Source organism: Silurus meridionalis, chromosome 26, assembly GCF_014805685.1.
Source record: "Silurus meridionalis isolate SWU-2019-XX chromosome 26, ASM1480568v1, whole genome shotgun sequence".
NCBI classification, from domain to species: Eukaryota; Metazoa; Chordata; class Actinopteri; order Siluriformes; family Siluridae; genus Silurus; species Silurus meridionalis.
This window is the reverse complement of record NC_060909.1, coordinates 4,048,749-4,069,563: the sequence shown is the minus strand read 5'-3', so window position 1 is coordinate 4,069,563 and position 20,815 is coordinate 4,048,749. Positions and strand designations below refer to the sequence as shown.

Here is a 20,815-nt window from a genome sequence, read left to right as displayed (position 1 = left end):
TATATATATATATATGCTTTTAAGGACGTCTCAGCAGTCATCACCGGATGGTGCACCAAGAAAAAACAACTTTTCATACTTCCGGACAAAAATAGGATGCAAAAAAACAAAAACAAAAAAATAAAAAAAGTGAAAAACAGTGAAGATTTTCTAATTTCTACTCAGGATTACTGCAGATCAGCACGGGCAGTGTCACTAATGTCCATAATACGTTTGAGTAAAGAATCCTTCAAATGGGAGGAAGCAAAGAAAAATTCAACATTCTTTAAAAGTCCAGATGAATCAAAACCACGACAGGATGATGGTGGGCAAAAAATTGCAAAAAGGAAAAAAAAATATATATATATAATAAGAAAATCCTTTGGTTAAAAAAAAAAAAAAAAAAAAAAAAGGAAATTGTTTATAATATACAGACCAGCATCAGTCACATCTGCTAAGATAATAAAGTCTAAAAGGTAAACTACATTATAAGGTTTATTAGAATATAAACAGTCTGGAGTATATACAAAGTTATTTACAATATCCTCAGATATACTGTGGCTGCTGTCAGATTTTGAAGCTGGTGTCTCAGATAACCGTTAATACCTGATCATCATCAGGGGTGTATAAATATCGAAGTGCACAAACCCATTTACATTGACCTGCAAAAAATGTACGCCAGGCTGCACGTTTTCTTCACCGTCAGTGCATTTCTGTCTATTTATTCTGAAAATCTGAGTCCTGATAGTGTTTGTGAGGACAAAAAATTCCAAAAAATGAGGACAAAAAAAAAAGAAAAAAAGGACCAGCTCTTTGCGATGCCACGAGATGTTATGGAGTGCTGCTATAGGTGACCCGGTATCTGTTGACGGTCTGGTGGTGAGAGATGCAAGGTTCACAGCTGGTTTTACATGGCCGCATCCCCTCTTTGCTTTCTCCCATCAGCCACCTGTGATTGTCGGTGGCCATCTCCTTGGTCACATGATTCTTTTTCCATGCGTCTAGCCAGGTCTGGAAGCGCTGGTGCAGCCGTGTGCTAACTTGCTGGTGGGACTGGAAACAGAAATAGACACAAAGGATTATCACACTATAGCGGTATTAGAAAAATACACCAATCAGGCATAACATTAAGACCACCTGCTGAATATTGGAATATTGTGTCCCACTTTTCCTGACCTGTCGAGCATTAACAGCATGAACAAATTCAGCATTTTGAGCTATAGTTGCTCGTCTGTTGGATCGAACCACACGGACCAGCCTTCGCTCCCCACATGCATTAATGAGCTCCGGCTGCTCACGACCAAGTCGCCGGTTTACCACTGTTCCTTCCTTAGAGCACTTTTGATAGATACTGACCACTGCAGACCAGAACATCCCACATGAGCTGCAGTTTTGGAGAAGCTCTGACTCAGTCGTCTAGATGTCACAATTTGTCAAACTCGCTCAAATCCTTACAGTCGCCCATTTTCCTGCTTATAACATCAGCTCTGAGGATGAAAGTGTCACTTGCTGCCTAATAAATAAATCCACCCACTAACAGGTGCCACGATGAAGAGATCATCAGTGTTCTTCACTTCACCACCCATAATGTTATAATCTTATAATGTTATGTCTGATTGGTCTATATATATATATATATATATATATATATATATATATATATATATATATATATATATATATATATATATATGCGCACACACACACGTGAAGTTTATTTCTATAGCGCTTTTCACAATGGACAATGTCTTAAAGCAGCTTTATAGAACATAAGAATTAAAGCGAATGATGTGTGTTTATCCCTGATGAAGCCTGGGGGCAACTGTGGCAAGGAAAAACTCCCTTAGATGTTATGAGGAAGAAACCTTTAAAGGAACCAGACTCAAAAAGGTAAACCATCATCATTTGGGTGACAAGAGTGTGATTATAAATCTTCTAAACAATACAAAACACTGGAGAGTGAGAACTAACATGAGCAGTGGAATGTACGATTATGAGTAATGTCCTTTCTACAGTTGATGTTACGGAACCAGGAGCTACTGAGAAACTCATAAAATGAACAGAACACACTATATACAGGGAGTGCAGAATTATTAGGCAAATGAGTATTTTGACCACATCATCCTCGTTATGCATGTTGTCTTACTCCAAGCTGTATAGGCTGGAAAGCCTACTACCAATTAAGCATATTAGGTGATGTGCATCTCTGTAATGAGAAGGGGTGTGGTCTAATGACATCAACACCCTATATCAGGTGTGCATAATTATTAGGCAACTTCCTTTCCTTTGGCAAAATGGGTCAAAAGAAGGACTTGACAGGCTCAGAAAAGTCAAAAATAGTGAGATATATTGCAGAGGGATGCAGCAGTCTTAAAATAGCCAAGCTTCTGAAGCGTGATCATCGAACAATCAAGCGTTTCATTCAAAATAGTCGACAGGGTCGCAAGAAGCGTGTGGAAAACCAAGGCGCAAAATAACTGCCCGTGAACTGAGAAAAGTCAAGCGTGCAGCTGCCAAGATGCCACTTGCCACCAGTTTGGCCATATTTCAGAGCTGCAACATCACTGGGTGCCCAAAAGCACAAGGTGTGCAATACTCAGAGACATGGCCAAGGTAAGAAAGGCAGAAAGTCGACCACCACTGAACAAGACACACAAGCTGAAACGTCAAGACTGGGCCAAGAAATATCTCAAGACTGATTTTTCTAAGGTTTTATGGACTGATGAAATGAGTGAGTCTTGATGGGCCAGATGGATGGGCCCGTGGCTGGATTGGTAAAGGGCAGAGAGCTCCAGTCCGACTCAGACGCCAGCAAGGTGGAGGTGGAGTACTGGTTTGGGCTGGTATCATCAAAGATGAGCTTGTGGGGCCTTTTCGGGTTGAGGATGGAGTCAAGCTGAACTCCCAGTCCTACTGCCAGTTTCTGGAAGACACCTTCTTCAAGCAGTGGTACAGGAAGAAGTCTGCATCCTTCAAGAAAAACATGATTTTCATGCAGGACAATGCTCCATCACACACGCCCAAGTACTCCACAGCGTGGCTGGCAAGAAAGGGTATAAAAGAAGAAAATCTAATGATATGGCCTCCTTGTTCACCTGATCTGAACCCCATTGAGAACCTGTGGTCCATCATCAAATGTGCGATTTACAAGGAGGGAAAACAGTACACCTCTGAACAGTGTCTGGGAGGCTGTGGTTGCTGCTGCACGCAATGTTGATGGTGAACAGATCAAAACACTGACAGAATCCATGGATGGCAGGCTTTTGAGTGTCCTTGCAAAGAAAGGTGGCTATATTGGTCACTGATTTGTTTTTGTTTGGTTTTGAATGTCAGACATGTATATTTGTGAATGTTGAGATGTTATATTGGTTTCACTGGTAAAAATAAATAATTGAAATGGGTATGAATTTGTTTTTTGTTAAGTTGCCTAATAATTATGCACAGTAATAGTCACCTGCACACACAGATATCCCCCTAAAATAGCTAAAACTAAAAACTACTTCCAAAAATATTCAGCTTTGATATTAATGAGTTTTTTGTGTTCATTGAGAACATGGTTGTTGTTCAAATTAAATCCTCAAATAAAATTAATCCTCAAAAATACAACTTGCCTAATAATTCTGCACTCCCTGTGTATATATATATATATAAAATCACACACACCATAGTGTTGTGGATTGAATTGAATAAAACGTGAACATCCCATTCCACATTTAGTCCCCAATATATTGAGTTCTCATATTAACCCTCACTTTTCTGTGAAGATGTTCCAGTGGAACATATTCCACTATATGGCTGAAAAGGTCAGGTGTATATATAGAAATAGAGAGTCTCAATAAAGCTTTCAATATTGCTACGGCATCTTGAAAGCCAGAATTGAAATACAAAACTGGATTATTCTCTTAGAGAAAAAAAAAAACCCATTCGTTTTGCATATCACTATGGCTGAAACTTTTATCCTTGCTGTAATTGAAATGTTGTATCTAGAAGCTTCCGTCAACAAAACAATTTCCATTTGTGTGTCCTTGCAATAAAACCTATTCTGATTCCTAAACAGACCCAATAGTCTGGTAATGGCAACCCAATTATTAGTATGACTGCACCTCAGGCCTCCTCACCTCACCTACATCAGTACCTGACCTAGTACCAGCACATATCTTCATAAGCACACTTCAAAATCTGAAAGAAGAGTTTTATTTTATTATTATAACAACAAATGAGGACTAAATGTGGAATGGGATGTTAAAAAAACACAAACTTATAGTCAGGTGTCCACAATGTGCTATAGGTATAAAAAGTTGTTAAAAAGGTTTACAGGCTTGTATAAATTGGAAGATTCAGAAGCCACGCCCCCTTTACTGAATCTTTAAAAACGCCGACTATTTAAACAAGGATTTACTCCATATTATAAAAAAATAAAACAGTATCTGGAACAGGGAGATTAAATGTCACAATCATTTGCATACCTGATGAGCTCTGGAGAGCGCCGTGCGTCTGTACATGTAATCCTCCGACTTAATAACGTACACCATCTTGTAGGAATTGAGCTTAAACATGCATTCCATTTTGGGGTCTTCCGCACCGTTGGCGCTTTCCTTAGCCGCCTCGCTCGCTTCTCGCATCTGCACGTGTTGCCCTCGCTGGCACTTCCTGATCCGACGGAGGTTCCTGACGAACAGAACGGAAAAGATTGCATTAAAGTGTCGAGTTATCCGTCACAGCATGTATTGCAGTACATCACGTATCCCACGCACCAAGGCTCGGCCTCTCAGTGTGACGAGAAAGGAAAAAACAAACAAACAAACAAACAAACAAAAAAAAACACCCAATCATAATCGGAAATGAGATTATGTACAAAGTCTACAGTGCACCTCCGTTCGAGTCAAGAGATTCGGCACACATCCGTGGCAAGACGTATATTGATCAAGTACGAATTCAGATTATGAAAGGAAGAAAATAAATAGAAATTAGAATAATAATAAAAAAAATAAAAAAAAGGAAATAAAAAAAAAAAAGGAAAAAAATTCCCCGCTTCAAGAAATACTAAAATTAGAAATGTACTTACCGCACGGGTTACAGGTGAGAGCGGGGACTGAAACCATGAATATTTTGTATTCGGGACTCCACTTTACAGAAATTGAGATGCACTAGCCAATTCTCAATAAAAATAAGAAAAAAGTTAAAAAGCCACGATGTGAGTTACTTTAATGGAAGTAGCAGCAGTTCAAACTTGATTATGACCATGCATAAAAATCAACTTTTTTTTTTCTTTTCTTTTCCAGCAGTCGCATTATGTACTACAGGGCAAACTGTGAAGCAACGGAAATATGAAATGTTGGTTAAATTCCCTAAACTGCCCAATCACGCACCGAGATGCACATGGAAGGGGGGCAAAAAAAATGATAAACACAACTATCACCACATGTGTCAATCAAAAACTGGCAAAAAAAAAAAAAAAAAAAAAAAGTTGCCAGTCTGTATATGATTAATATTGAAAAAAGAAATGAATAAAAAAAAAATGTCAATGCACATATTGAGATACACACATGCAAAGCCAGGGCAGAAAATATAACGAATGAAAATACAATCCAAAAAAAAAAAAAAAAAAAACATCCTCCCATGCAAAGTGCTTAAAGATCCGGAAAGAAATACACGCACATTTGAGGATACAATTCAGACCAGCATTTTATTGACAAGCTCCCTATCTGAAATACAGCTTGTATGGGAGTCACACACCATGGCAAGTTAGACTTCTATCCACAGCAGCCCTCTGTAAACTTACAACCCCAACCAAAAGCACACACTTCAACGGGAGCGCACTGCATCTCTGAAACATGTAACACAGGAGTTTTTTTTTTTTTGCTTTTTTTTTTTTTTTTTTGCACTGAGAAAAGCCTGAAATCATAACGAGCTTAAAACCATTGTATAGAAACACACATAAGCAAATGACATGGAGGAAATTTCACTCGTATCATTCCTGTGAAAATCATTATATGAACATAAGACATAGATTTATTTCGGCTATATATATATATATTATTCTAACGAAAGGCGTCTGACCCGTCTGTCTTCCGTTTTTTAAAAAGCTTAATGATTGAATGAAATGCTTTAAGTGTAATCTCGCTGCTTTTTTTTCTTTTTTTTCCTATTCGCTAATGTGCGACTATTACAAATCTGTTAAGAATGGTGGTATAAAAATAGTTCTCCATCATACGTACATTGAAAATACAAAGATTAAAATTATATGCACTTTTTTTTTCTTTTTCTTTCCCAGTTACTTTCAGCATCACAGTCTGTAACAAAGGCAGTCAGAACTGATTCATTCATATTGCAGCATATTTTGCATCTTTAAAAAAAGAAAAAAAAGTGTGTGTGTGTGTGTGTGTGTGTATATATATATATAGCATAAATGGTAGAAATAAATAGCAAAGCTAAAAACATTATTATCAGACTTACAACGTGATTCATAAATAAACTAAATATGAGTCCTGCGAGGTCGGAGTCCAGGACGTTTTGGTGATTTCTCGCTGCACGCTGAATCAGAGAAAAATCACCAAAGTGTCCTGGAGTGCAGCAGAAATGGACATCCTAACAACTGCCATGTCCAGGAAAGAAAACAGAACACAGAGCTTTGTCCTTGTTCGGATGGAAAAAAAAAAAAAACCACCGGCTGAACATTTCTGCATCGCGTAAGTTCTACAATGCCATCGGAACGCACTCGGACCGTTCGAGTGAGATGGATCACGGAACCTTAAATGACCACTGACGATGCTTAACCATCGCGTATCTACGAGGCTAAGTGGACTTTAGGAATTGAGCCATGCTAGGCTCAGGGCTCAGGACATGGAGCAGGGCTGAGCCTCACCTGGGCAGAAACACGGGCTTCTGGGAGAGCTGCTCTCTCAGCTCCGGCGACGCCGAGTCCGTGTTCAGGTAGCGGTCCACGTAATCTGGCCAACGCTGCAAAGGGTCGGGGAAAAAAACAGTTTGTGTGAGGGTTTAAAACAAACAAACAAACAAACAAACAATTCAACGTTTTTCAAGTAATTACTGTGGAGTGGTGTACCTCAAACTCCATGGGTTCATCAGAGTTCTCCTCCTCTGTATCAAGCAGCTCCACAGCCAGCTGTATGCTCCCTTTGCTCTTCTGGAATAGGAGCTGCAACAAACACGCAAAAGTTACGGAAAACGGTAAAAAAATAAATTCCTATAAACACATGTGTATGAATATTTGTACGCTAGGAATGAAAAGTAGATGATCGACGAACACGTCAAAGAAAATGTCATCGTGTCATGTCAGCAATGTCAGCGAGCGTACCTTGAAGCAATTCTCCTCGGCCATTAGCTGTTCGGCTTTGCGCTGGTAGCTCGCCTCGGCGCCCGTCCTGGGTGATTGAGTGGACGTGGTTCCACCTGTTGCTTTATTAGAACATTCGCTGAGGTAAAGATCTGTCACCTGAACACAGATCTCATCACTTACTATGTGCTGGAGCTGGAAAGAAAAAAAAGGGGGGGTTGGACAACAAAATTAATGACAACTGACATTAAAAAAATAAAAAGAAATAAATAAAATAAAACAAGCAGGCATTTTATTTAAAATTGTTTACGATCTACTTTGTGCCAATCGATTCAAGAAGTCTAGGACCTGGTTCTGTTTCTCACCTGTCTGACGATGCTCTGTATGAGCTTATCCATGGTGAAGGCGATGTAGGCGTGGATGGTGAACATCTCCCTCAGCTGATCTTCATACTGAGATGTTTCCATGTTCCCGTCCAGAAGGTTGCGCACCATCTCCAGAAAGGCGGAGTAGTAGTCTTCGACGTCGATGTCCACTAGAACACAATGAGCACGAAAATCACCCTATCATGAAGATCCACTGAGCTTGAATACAACGACAAGAAGGAATTGACCTGGACACACCGTTTTTAGTCGAGGTTGTAAACATTGTGCTACATTAAAAACATTGGACAGCAGGTCAGGAGCCTCCACTTTGCCCAGTGGATGCTAATTAATGTCGAATTCACCCCCCCCCCCACGCTTGAGGCCAGATGTTCCAAAAGATTTAATGAAAGTTGACTTACGGGGCTCCCTCAGGCGCAGCTGTACAGCTGGGCTCTCGTTCTTCTCTCTCTTGAACCCTAGCACGTTCCTCTCCCACTCCCTCTCCCTGGTCTCGTCCTCGATCTGCTTCTCGGCCTGGTTGTAGATGCGCAGCAGCCTGGAGCACAGCATGTGGTGCAGCCTCAGGAAGACGTACCAGTTGTTGTTGCCGTAGAAAAGGTTGTAGGCCTCGTCGCAAGCGCTCAGCTTCTGCTGCGCCGGCGTCGTGTGACTGAACAGCAGCTTGGATTTGGCCTGAGGCGTACCGTTTGGCTTCTTCGCGCCATCGTCGTCGGGATCCAGCTCCTCCTCTTCCTCCTCCTCCTCCACGTCGGAGAGCTCACCGCGCCGGGCGAACAGCATGTCGGGGATGAAGTGGTAGATGACCTGCTTGATCTTATACTTGTCGTCCTTGTGGATGCTGGACTGCCTCTTGACATGGTGGATGATGAGGGCCGCTGCATCCTCCAGGATCTGACCGTCTTCATAGGGCAGAGTCATGTGAGGGCCTGCTGGAGAGGAGCCGTTGTCTTCTGATGCCTCCTGCCGCTGCACGGGATTAAGAAACGCAGATTGTATGGTTAAGCAAGAATCCGATTAAAAAACTGTCCCGTGATATTTCTAAGGTTTTTTTTTAATCTTCAGAATGCTTTAGGTGGCAAACATTTTTGGACGCCTGACTTTTCCACCCGTGTGAGGTTCTTGGTAAATAGAGTAAATATTACTCTATAGAACATAGAACATGTTAAAAAAATTTCATATAAAATTTGACCGAAATGGAGTAAAACAAATGTAAAATATTTCATTTATTCTTCCATTTATTTTTTTATTCCTTTAATTTGTATCAATTTAAGTGAATATTCTAATCAATATAATGAAATTTGAATTGAGTTCAAGTTTGAATTTGAGTGTTCCGCTTTAAATTGATTTATTCTATTGAATTTTTATACAATTTTGCAAAATATAATTTTATATATTATTTAAACAAGCAGGCATTTTATATAAAAAAAACCCAAGCAATTTTATCGTTTGCATCCAACACATTTGATAAGTCAATAATCGATGATTTAACACAACAGCAGCAAATCTGTACAAACTGCATAAACCGGACACGAGCCATTACACAATCTTCGTTAGAATGCGGCTAACATTTCTCTGGTATTAACACAAAATAAATTGCTCAATACTGTCAGACACTCAAGGGCCTGAATAATTTAGAAAATTTGGGTGCATTTTTTTTTTTACCATTTATTTAAAACATATTGCTCACTGAAGTTCAACCTTGAATACTTCACTTATACCAATATTCACAAAAAAATATATATTATTTTACTTACAAACAAATCACAATTGCATTATTTCAATTGCCTTTTAATCTTGAGCAAATTAAGGATTTTATGTGTACTGAAAAAGGAAGCTTAAAGTATGCATACACAAATGATAAGCCTGGCCCTAATGTATAGTCAAACTAAATATTTGTGATAACTATTACAATGTCTTCAAAGACAGCAATCAATTTTCAGCACCTTTCAGCACAATCAATACTAATTGTTTTACTATATCATAGTAATTAATTTGCCAATTAATCGGCACCGATACTTAATTGCTGTAACTAATGGCTACAATGTCCTAAAATCCACACCGATAGTTTTTCCGGGTTGCGTTATTTAGTAGGATAATCACTGACACCGCATGATGTTTACTTGGTGACTTTTATTCATTTTGGATGTAACTGTTTTTATTTATTTAGAGTGTTACATTTGTTTTAGTTTGAATGCAATACTTATGGCCTGAATTTTTTTCTTTGGTTGCAAGACCATGACGATTGTAGTCTTTAAACCTCATTCACCATACGACGTAGGACCGCCGTTTAGAAGCCATGACTAAAGAAATCACCTGGATGGTTTTCATTGGTGATATTTGATGTTGAAGAGCCCGAGATTGTACTGTATATACCAGGAATTAACTTCAGTTGGCCTCTGCTTCTCCTACCTCAGTGGGAATCTAGTATAACTATACTCAACTAAATATACCTTAATGCACTAATGTTCTCACACTCACTGTTCTACAGCTCCAAATTAAATGTGATCTATTTTCCCATTTCACAGCTGCTTTCCAAGCCTTTTAAAGTTCCAGATCTTCCAGGCCACATAAGTATTCTGCGCTGTACAGCCATCCAAATATATTTACTCTAAAAACAAAAAGGTTATGTGACAGGATTTGTCTTACCTCGTCATACTGAGTCTCGATCTCGTTGAGCAACGTCTTGGAGCGGAACACTTTCGTGTCGTTCTGTTTGAAGTTAATACCCTGGTGGTCCAATGACTTGAGGTAATACTTCTCGTTCTGCTCCCTCCAGATCTTGTTAAAGCCTCTTTGAGCCTCGCGCCACTCTTCGTCTTTCATTTTCAGTCTGAAAACACAGTCATGGCGTCCATGCCCGTCATATTAAAAAAAAAAAAAAAAAGAGCTGCACCTGTCAAAGTATAACATCTGAGACTTTACTCAGATTAGACAGCTTAAGGATCACTTTTTGTCTTTGCTTGAACTTTTTCCAGGGGATGTGTGTTACATATAACTGGTTCGGTTTTTTTTAGCCCTGTATCTCAAATCTTACCTTTTTAAAACAATGGGAACAGAGACAGCGGGGTTTCTCTTGAGGCCGTCAACGATGTCTGCAGCCTTCTCCCCGTATATCCTCTGAATGGCTTTGCGGTGAATGACCTCCGAGGAGCCTCCCATGGTGTTGTCCAACCTGAATTTGGCCTGTTCTTCTGCTGACATTCGGGAAAGTTTCTTCTGAACGGTCTCCAGAGCACGAATAGTGGCCAGGTTGGTCTCTAACACCACATCGAGCTGCAAAAAAATTTTTTTTGGAGACTTCATTCAATAAATCAATGAAGTAGGGGTGACCCCAGATAGCTGATAGGAGGAGCCTAATTCGACTTCCAATCTCACAGTCGAATTGGTGCTATGAAACGAGGATTGTGCCATTTTGGTTATACGGGGATGCTCAGTGTCGGATTTCACATAGAACAACTAGGTTTCTCCCAATAAGTAAAAAAAAAAAAAAAAAACGCAAATACACACAAATTCTCTCTCTCTCACACACACACACACACACACACACACACACACACACACACACACACACACACACACACACACACGATTTCAATACCAGTCGACTGTGGGCAAGACTCTGATTCAACACCAGGGAACCCCCCCCCAAATTAACGAATAGTACGACTAGATGTTTCGAATGCTCTCGTACCTCAAAGCGCTCATCCTCACATCTGTATATGTGCTCTTCGTATTGGGTCTTTTTGGAGCTAACAAAAGTGGAGTCCTCGGACCAAGACGGGAAAGACACCCACGTGTCGTTCAGAACCTGAAGGCCATAAATGTCATCATTTGTTGAGTGAAATCCAGAAGAAGCCAATGGTATCTCCATCACAAAAGAACAAATAGCTCACGATCACTAACCTCTTTACAGAGCGGAGTTCTCCCTGTGCATTTGGGCTGCTGGAAGCTCTTAGGCAGAGCTCGGTAACTGGAACCCAATCTCTTGCAGGACGAATAATCGATTTCCATAGCAATGCCCTCCGTGGCACGCTCTTTGGGGAAGCTCTCGAGTTGTGAACACTCTTTGTAGCCCAGGAAGTTCTTGAACCAAGTGAACAGCTCTGGGAATTTCCTAGGAAAATATGACGATTCAAATAAAAAAAATTAGTAAATTCTGCAAAATACGTCAAAAGAAATCTTACACACAAATAACCTGTAAAAACATCGTGCGGTGTTTAAAAAGTAGCTTCAATAGCGATCTTTGAGCATTCATTTAAATGAGTATAAGAGGCTGAGAATTGCACACACAAAGCTCTTCTTTGAGAAAATAGCCGTGACTTGAAGAGAAACCGTCATGCCTGCGCGTTCTTCAGCTGTTCAAGGACCATGACATGTGAAGGTATGTTTCCCTTTCACCAAGGGCTACAGTAATATGCTTCAAGATGATCAGACTTACCCTAAGAAAGGTAGCACCAGCTGCACTAGTTCTGCTCGTGAGATCACCTCTTGATTGAAGATCACCAAACAGCGAAGGAAATTGTCGTAGGCCTCGGAGCTTCGTAGCGCTTTCCTCACCTGAGGTAGAAACGCATTAGATAAGCCATCACTTAATACATTCATGTAAACTCAGTAGCCTGACCCCCCCTGCACCGAAGAAAACCAAAGTTTGGAATCATTTAAAAGTAAAAACAAAACAGATTAGGTCAATCTTTCCATCCCTGGTCTCTATCCTGAAGCACTTAACTAGCTCGCGATCAGTTTTAGCCTAGACGTCTACTAGGAGAGCGGCAGCACCTGGGAATTCTTGTGGGTTGGCTACTGATTTGTCCACTATGGGAGAAAAAAAATCTTTCAAAGCCTTACCTTTTCAAAGAACAACGATTCGGTGCTGATTCCAAATTTGCTGCCTTCAGCCACTGGGTGTTCCTTCTCTAAAAACTTTGGCTTCTTCTGTCAATAACAACAGAACAGGCAAAAATTCAAGCTGGCAAACAAAGCCGTTATGTTATGACGGTGATCAACACCTTTACTAAAACGCAAAAAAACAAACAACAACACACATTGCATACCTTTAAGGGGGGCGTAGCACCAGGCCCGGAGTGTCTGCGAATCTGGCAGCCATTCTGGTTAAATCTCTGCTTGTTGTTGTTGAGCTGAGGTCTCTTCAGCACACCACTGGGGTCCATGCGCACAGACTCGGGCTTATCCGTGCCCGTTTTGCCCAATAACTACAGAGAAAAGAGCATTTTCTATCAATCGCCAGCCGCACTCAATAACACAAGGGTAGAGTATAATATCCTGCACACCGCTTACCATAGAACTGTTGGCATCGGGCAGGAACTGGCCGAACTCTGAGAGGAGATCCTCCTGGTTCTTGAAAAGCCTGGCGACCTGAGCGTACACTTCCTGCTCGGTTAGAGCCGGAGTGTAGTTCCCGCCTGCCTCCTTTGCGTTCCGCTGCTCTTTCTGCACGAATAGCGTTTCTTTCAATTAGACCGAATGATACGTAATGGCGGAGTAGCTGCTTTGTAGCACAGCACCTCTTAATTATCTCTAATAAAGGCTTTTTGAGCTTTTATTAAAAAAAAATAAAAATAAAAGATTTCAGCAGCAATTTGATCGTTTTAGACTACATACATTTGAACAGTATACATTGATATTAGGGGTATAACAGTGTCATTATTTTACATGGGTGAAATCTTGTGAATCGTCCAGCTTCAAGAATTTTTTTCTAAAAAATTAAATCCTGACGATATCGAGGGAGCGAATGAACGAAGGATGGAAGAAATGAAGACATTTGTAAAATGTAAAACACACACTTCTGTATCACCAAAAATCAGGTCTAAATGTAAACTGTCTCCAAAGTAACCAGTTGAATAAAATGTATTAATTTATCCAATGTGTTTAATTTTATTTAATCAATTTAATTTGCTTCCAATTTAATCGATTACTCAATTGAAACAATATAACAAAAAAGTGTACTTTCTTCATTTATTTTATACATTTCTTTTTTTTATTATAATTTTTTGTAATTCTTTAAAAAATTTAAACTGTTGTTCACACGTTAATAATAAACTGCATTAAAAAATGACTCATGTATTGCATTTCTTCCACCCAGACTGCACCGAAAGTGAATCAAACTGTGAGATAAAAACCGAGGTACGTCCCAAACTGTGAATTTTGTGTATCGTTACCCCCCCAAATAATACCAGAAAGATTTCATAAACATCTCGATTACAATGCCTACACCACTTACATAGGAAAAATAAAGGCTCTTTATTTTGCCGCTTTTCAATGCGTGCTGCTTATCTGCTCCATCCATGCGCTCACCTGGTATGTGTGCAGAATCTCGAGAAAGGCTTTGTAGATGTCTGGTTGGCCTTGAAATCGGTTTTTGATCTTGTTGACATAGTTGATGGCGTGGTTGAACTCCACGGGCTGGTTGTTCTGCAGGGGGGGAGCGCTGGCAGGTGTGCTGCTCACCGGCGTGTGAGACTGGACTGAGGGGGAGCGGGGCGAGGCGTACGATGGGATGGACGGATTGTGCTGGCTGGTCGGGGTCAGGGCAGGAGACTGCATGGGCTGTGGAGGAGGGAGCGGGGGGGTCATTGTCAGTCTTTTAGAAATAAGAAACAAATATGCTGCTTTGATATAAGCAATAATATGTGAGATTTACTGTCTGATTTGACCAATCAGGACACTGCTAAACATACTCCAAATGCTACCTTGCTGATCTTGGCAGGCGTGGGCTGGCTAGGCATGGGTAGAGCAGCCGTGCTGGTCGGGGCCGAAGTCTGGCTCTGGTGCTGAGTCGGCTGCGTGATCGGGAGGTTCTGCACCGAAATGCCGTGTGGCGTGATGTGGTGGATCTGGCCTGGGGTCGTCACGTTCACCAAGTCGTTCGTCTGCACTTCGATCTTGTAGCCAGGGGGCAGGAAGGTATTAAAGCCCATGATGAGGTCCGGGTGGCCCTTAAATAGCTGTGATACTCTGTTAATCACGCCTGGTGTATCGATACTGGGAACACACAGAAAACACACAGGATGTGTGAGTCAATAACTAGCGAGTATTACGGCATGTAATTGAGCGGTAATTACTTCAAATCCGTGCTCGGATAACATATTTCATGTTATACAAATGAAATATATGTGTAGTGGAAATAAAGTGTTAACCCTCTGATACAAAGTCACCAACACGAACAAATTCCAAGTATCGCAAATTCCTCCACCTTTACGTCTTTCACAAAGTGAAAAACAAAAACCAAACTTTTCCGATTGTCGGAAAAGTTACCTCTGACAGGAAGTGGTAGCTCAGTGTTTAAGGCTCTAAGTAAAAAACTAGAACGTTAGGTCTCAGTATTAGGGCCACTCTAGGGCCCTTGAGCAAGGCCCCTAACCCTCAGTGCTCCAGAGGCACTGTATCATGTCTGCCCCTGCGCTCTGACCGCAGCTTCCTGACATCGCTGGGAAATGCGAAGAAAGAATCACACTTTACCTTTCAAACCTCGAACTCGCAGGAGGTGCCGATTCCTTCACAAAATGCTAAATAAACCTCGCTGAAAGCTTTTATCTGTCAAAGTATCAGAACAAGTGCGTTAATATAAACTTGGGATTTGTCTAATGTCAGGGCTGATATAAAAAAAAAAAAAAAAAGTATCAGCAGCTTCTGACCAATCAGAATCGAGCACGAATTAATTGCTCGTTTTTAAACTTAAAATATATATTTTTTTAAAAGGTCGCTTTTTAATTCATTTTTCTTAACTGCATGGCGCAGTCATGTGTTCGCGTTAACGGGACGTGTTAATCAGTCAACAACTTCGGCTAGCGGAGGAGCAGAAGAACTTGAAAAGCCTCCCAATTCATTTGAATCGCACGAAAGGGGGCGTTTCCTTGCTGTAACAAACTGAGTTTTGTGATCCGTTGCACCACTAATAAACACCTTTTTTAAACCAGTGGCTCTTCAGTAATTTAATAACTATTTCTAAGAAAAAACCTGAAAGAAAAAGAAAAAAAAGAGTGGACCCTGTCCGATCGAAATAAACAACCGATTAAACAATCACAAAAACATTTCATATATATTTTGAATATAATATAAACCAAAAGTCCAGGAGATCCAGTCTGACCTTTGAGATTTGAACTCTTTCATTATATCCAAGAAGTCGTTGTAAACTTGAGGTTGATTTCCGAACTGGAGCTTCACTTGATCCAGGTAGGAAAGAGCGTCTTCCACCTGCATCCACACACAACAGAGAAATCACAATCCACTCTCGATCAGCGGAAAACGTACGGCAGAAACGCCGGTGGACACGTGGGCCGAAGTCGTACCTTGAGCCTCTGGAACTGCTGCTGGCCTGGTGTCGGGGCCGAAGCAGGCGGGGCATGAGAGTGACCCTGACCTCCGGAGGCCCCTGTAGGCTGGACCACGGGGCCGTGAGGATGTGCTCCAGCGGGCACCGCAGGACTGTCCCCGTGTCCTCCAGAGCTCTGAGACAAGGGCAACTGAAAAGGAAAATATTTTGAAAATAACTACACATTCGGTCTCCTTAAACTTGACGTGCAGACGGCATCTGTCACGTACCTGAAAAGTCTGAGGGACCTGAGAGTACTGCACGCTAGCAGCGGGCTGCATGGTTTCTGACGCTGCCCCGAAGACGGAAGATCCGGCGGTAACGACGCGGTGATGAAAGCTTTCGGTGCCTGCGGGGAGCCGGCGATGAGACCCAAATGCTGTGTCCTGGTCGTCCGAGCGCCGCTTCATTGTGTACTCATACCTCACAGCTCGCTGGAATCTGAAACGGTGAGAAGTACATCAGAGCGGAGCTACGAAGAGCGGAACAAAGAAGCGAGACTGTCTGGAGAGCGACGATACGGCAAAAACTCGCGATACATGGAATTGGAATTAATGGCTTACAATATGCATCTGGACATTTTCGGTTAATACGCTGCCAATGAAATTCAATGCTCACAGACAGAGGAAACGCTATAAGCTGATAGAAGTCATCAGCTACATGTTACTAAGGATTTATAAGAAACTCACTGCAACTCAATATTTACTCTATCGACAAATTATTCTCGATATCAGACAAATATGAGGTTAAAGATTATACTCAAGCCTACAAATGCAAAAACTACAAAAAGCTAAATACGCTCACAGACAAAACTCAAATTTCATCCAGCGGCATAATTAGCATTAGAGGTCGACCGATCAGTCGGGTTTTGTAAATATAGCTCGTTGCCGGAACTATCGGTAAAAATCCATACCGATAGTTTTTCCGGCTTCCGGACAGATGGCGTTGCAATAGCGGCCTCTAGGGGAGAAACAATTAATCCACTTGCTGTTTGATTTTACAAGTGAGCCAGTGTGCTACATTATATGTATTATTTATTAATTATATCTATACGTATATATATTCCATTTAGCACATTTTCACAATTAAGCACTTTTTTTTTTTAAAAGGTTCTGTACTATTTTACAAGGCGTGTTATTATTACTTATCCAGGTCCCATTTTAAAAAACATCGTTTGATTAACCCGTTGTCGACAAGTATGATCCAAGCATCAGTAAAATCCGCTACAGGTCGACCTCTAACATACGGACAAAAGTTTGTGGACACCTGATCATAAAATTCGTATATACTTTTTGAGCACAACATTTTTATTTAGTCCCCATTTGCTGTTATAAAACCCTCCACTCTTCTGGGAAGATGTTCCACTAGGTTTTGATTGTAAAGATCTGTGCCACAAGAGTGTTAGTAAAGTCTGATACTGATATGAGATAAGGAGGCCTGGGGAACATCCCAAACGTGTTCGAAGGAGAGCTTCCACCCCAACCCATGTAAAGCCTTTCTTCGTGGAGTTTGCTTTGTGCATAGGAGTACTGTAATGCTGGAACAGAGTAGTTCAATTGAAGAAAAAATGTCATTGTACCCCATCCAGAGACGTCCTTTACAACTGTGTGCCTCTACGTTTGCGGAAGAACCACATATGATTGAAAAAGTCGGCTGTCCCGTTGATGTAACAGTATTGAACTATTTTGCAATTTTCACACTAAAACATTCATATTGGCACTTAGCAATTTCAGAGGTTGCGCACGATATTTTGCGTTAGAGACATTGTGACATTTCTATACACAAACCCGCTTGTTTACCGCGCAATTTGTGGCCTATGTTTTTCTTTCTTTACTTTGTACTTCGTGTGCCGTGTGAAGCAAAACCAACTCAAACCCAAAGGTTCTATGTCGGTTTGATTCATAGGCTCGTGGTGTAAAAGCTTGATAGTTTCGCACGTAAATCCCGTGATGATCTACACACATATCTGCATTTTCAAACACAGAATTACACAACCAAGCGTGTTCTATCTAACAGGCGAGCACGTCAGTGTGATCACTGATCCAAGAACAAAAATACTTCCTTATACAGAACCACTCATTTAGCAGTAATAAGTGCTACCCCTCATGCAATAAGCAGACAAGTTGACCTGCTTTTGGCGCGTACACGCGTGTATAAGTGTGCATGTGTCTATGGGGGTCTAAGCATCAACATGTGCATCTGTGGATGTTTTGGCGCGTGCATGTGTGTTTACGGGATTTAAACCCACTACCTTCTGATACCTTCAGTATCCACCTGTGTGCATATGCGTCTAGGCGTGTACAGGTGTCTGTATTTGTGCGCATGCGTGTCTAAGCATTTATGCATCTAAGCATGCACATGTGTCAGTGTGTGCGTCTACGATGTACATGTTTGTGTGCACGAGTGTCTATACGTCTCTACGCGTGTGCATGTGCGCCTATTCGGGTCTGTACGCGTGTGCATGTGCGTCTATGACTGTACACGCGTGTGCATGTGAACGCGGGCGCGCGGTTCCAGGCCCGTGCCCGAGACAGCTGGCAACCATTACGCACCACACAACCGGCTATAATACACACACATAATAACATAAGGAGACTAAAATGAACCCAAACAAACGAAGAACGAAGACAAAAAGAAAAAACATCTCTAGACCTTTTCCCAACAAATAAACAAAACAACAAAAACAAATCCCGTTAAGATTAGCCAGATATGCTATTGCAAATCAATTCGCTATCACAATACTATTCATCACAACGAATCCATAACGAATTATAAATATTTTGCAATATTTTAATCTAGTTTGAACTGACAGGTCCGAGAGAACACAAATCTTATACACAGATCAGTCAAGCTACCGTTTGCTAAATCCAGGGCAAGTGTGTTAGCTAGCTAGCAATAGCCGCTAGCATGGATAACCGATATGATCAATATAACTATTCGAAACGATTATAATTCGGATTTATTTAAACAGAATACATTTATGGAGAATAAAACGGATCACGTGTAACTATGGACACTTGGTGTTAGAAATATCCCGAGCAGCACCTCTTCTCATGCTAATCTTTGCTAGCTTATTTTCTTGCTAGCGTGGGAAATCAGGAAGTCCTGGTGCCTCAATGACTTCTTTTCTATTTCCTCGCCGACATTAAATCGATCGGTTCAGATTTGAGAGGAAAATAAATCCCCGCATGTTTACACACGAACTGGTGGATTTGAAGGGGTTTAGAACCGCGCTAAGATGCTAAGCAGGCTAACTAGCTAGTCGATTAGCGGGATGCATAATCCGATTTGTAATGCAGTTTGGAATTGTTTTTATTTCCGCAGAATATAATCTTAATCGAACCTACAAAATATAGAAATATAACCCAGGTTAGGATTTATGGAGCTGCGATGATGCCCCCATATGCTTCACCTGGTTAGCATGCTAGTTCGGAAAAATCCCCCACACTCACCTCGACGGCAGACAACAAAGTCTTCCTCGATAAGTCCCGCTCGAGTCACTTCAGATTGATTCGGAGATGTAAATCTTGTGTAAAACCGATTTGTTTTAAGAGTAAAATTAACTGGATGTGTGAATACAGGGAAGGCGCCAGAGCTCCGGGAACATGCTAGCGTGCTACCTGGAACAAATCGGGGAAAACAACCTCCAGGACGAATTTTCAACAATGGGGCGTGGTTTTGGCGCGACCACACCCCTTGGGCGATCTGATTGGACAGTCTATGAAGCTTAAACTCTTTGATGACACGCCCACCGCCCCTTGTGATTGACTGGTTTAGGGCATATTATTCTCTTCTTGGTTTTTGTACATGGCTTGTTTTTTTTCCCTGTAAGAATTGAAGTAGGATATAAAGGCAGTCACATCCAAGGACATTTGGGTGCTTCAGTTTACAGTAGCTCAGTTTTGTTTACAGGATAAACAAACATTACAAGTCAAAGCATACAATACTTTACATTGATTGTATTTAGCAGACACCTTTATCCAGAGGGAATTACAATTGAGCAGTTGAAGATTAAGGGCCTTTCTCAAGGGCTAAGCAGTAGCAGCTTGCTGGTGGTGGGATTTGAACCTATAACCTTCCAATCCAGAGTCCAATGCCTTAACAACTGAGCTACAACCTTCCTCAGAGCTGAAGTTCCACTTCTGTAATAATCATAACTGTAATGATGGGTGTATACGAGCCAGTTTACACACAATCGCCGCCTTAAAATAGTCTACTTGCAAAGAAAAACAGTGCTCTCAGCATTCCTGCCCCTTTTGTCATGTGTCCTGGAAATCTTTTCGAAACACCTTCTATGAATCTATGACTTATAAAGGTCGGTGCTCCCTGTGACTGTGTGTGTGTGTGTGTGTGTGTGTGTGTGTGTGTGTGTGTGTGCGGCCTTGTGCTGCCATCTGTTGGTGTGTTACAAAAAGTCTCGAAACATTTCAATACTACCTCATATTGTCACTTTTTTTTTAATAACAACTAATCAACTTATTAACTAACAAAAAAAAGCTTGTTCAAACACGTGTATAAAAGAGTTACGCAGTGTTCTCCTGTTAGAGCAGTCAGTTTCGTGCAGTGCAAGTGTTATTACATTATAGTAGCTATAAACAGTCATCCCCTTTCCAGATCTCGTTTTATCAAAACCGTAAATCCGTCTGCCCTGAGAGACTGGGAGTTAATAGACATTGTATAAATAGCGCAATGTGTTTTTAATTAATAAATAAAAAATCTAATTATGGGCAAATAACTGTGGGATAAAAGGAAGACTATCTTCGACATAGAAATTATAAAAAATAAAAAAAAAAGACTCAGAAATATTCACTTTTAATGTTGGTT

At 41.0% G+C, this 20,815-nt stretch overlaps 1 protein-coding gene across 1 annotated transcript; it reads right to left on the bottom strand.

The window, feature by feature from the left end:
- On the bottom strand, nucleotides 1-19,654 carry sin3ab (SIN3 transcription regulator family member Ab). The gene is made up of 21 exons (XM_046840624.1): nucleotides 19,444-19,654; nucleotides 16,222-16,432; nucleotides 15,969-16,142; nucleotides 15,767-15,873; nucleotides 14,370-14,661; nucleotides 13,975-14,226; nucleotides 12,958-13,110; nucleotides 12,714-12,872; nucleotides 12,508-12,594; nucleotides 12,101-12,219; nucleotides 11,566-11,776; nucleotides 11,354-11,470; nucleotides 10,697-10,935; nucleotides 10,309-10,492; nucleotides 8,061-8,628; nucleotides 7,642-7,811; nucleotides 7,298-7,471; nucleotides 7,046-7,138; nucleotides 6,845-6,939; nucleotides 4,446-4,647; nucleotides 1-1,032 (listed from the first exon to the last, which is right to left on the bottom strand). Exons 2-21 carry the CDS (start codon nucleotides 16,399-16,401, stop codon nucleotides 811-813), a joined length of 3,798 nt encoding a protein of 1,265 aa, XP_046696580.1. The 5' UTR covers nucleotides 16,402-16,432; nucleotides 19,444-19,654; the 3' UTR covers nucleotides 1-810.
- Between the last annotated feature and the right edge of the window lie 1,161 nt (nucleotides 19,655-20,815).

Coding starts and splice junctions, on each gene's coding strand:
- sin3ab (XM_046840624.1), bottom strand. CDS start 16,401: ATGAAGCGGCGCTCGGACGACCAGGACACAGCATTTGGGTCTCATCGC. Junction 15,874..15,968: donor AGCAGTTCCAGAGGCTCAAG/GTACGACTTCGG, acceptor GTGTGGATGCAG/GTGGAAGACGCTCTTTCCTA. Junction 13,111..13,974: donor AGATTCTGCACACATACCAG/GTGAGCGCATGG, acceptor CTATTCGTGCAG/AAAGAGCAGCGGAACGCAAA.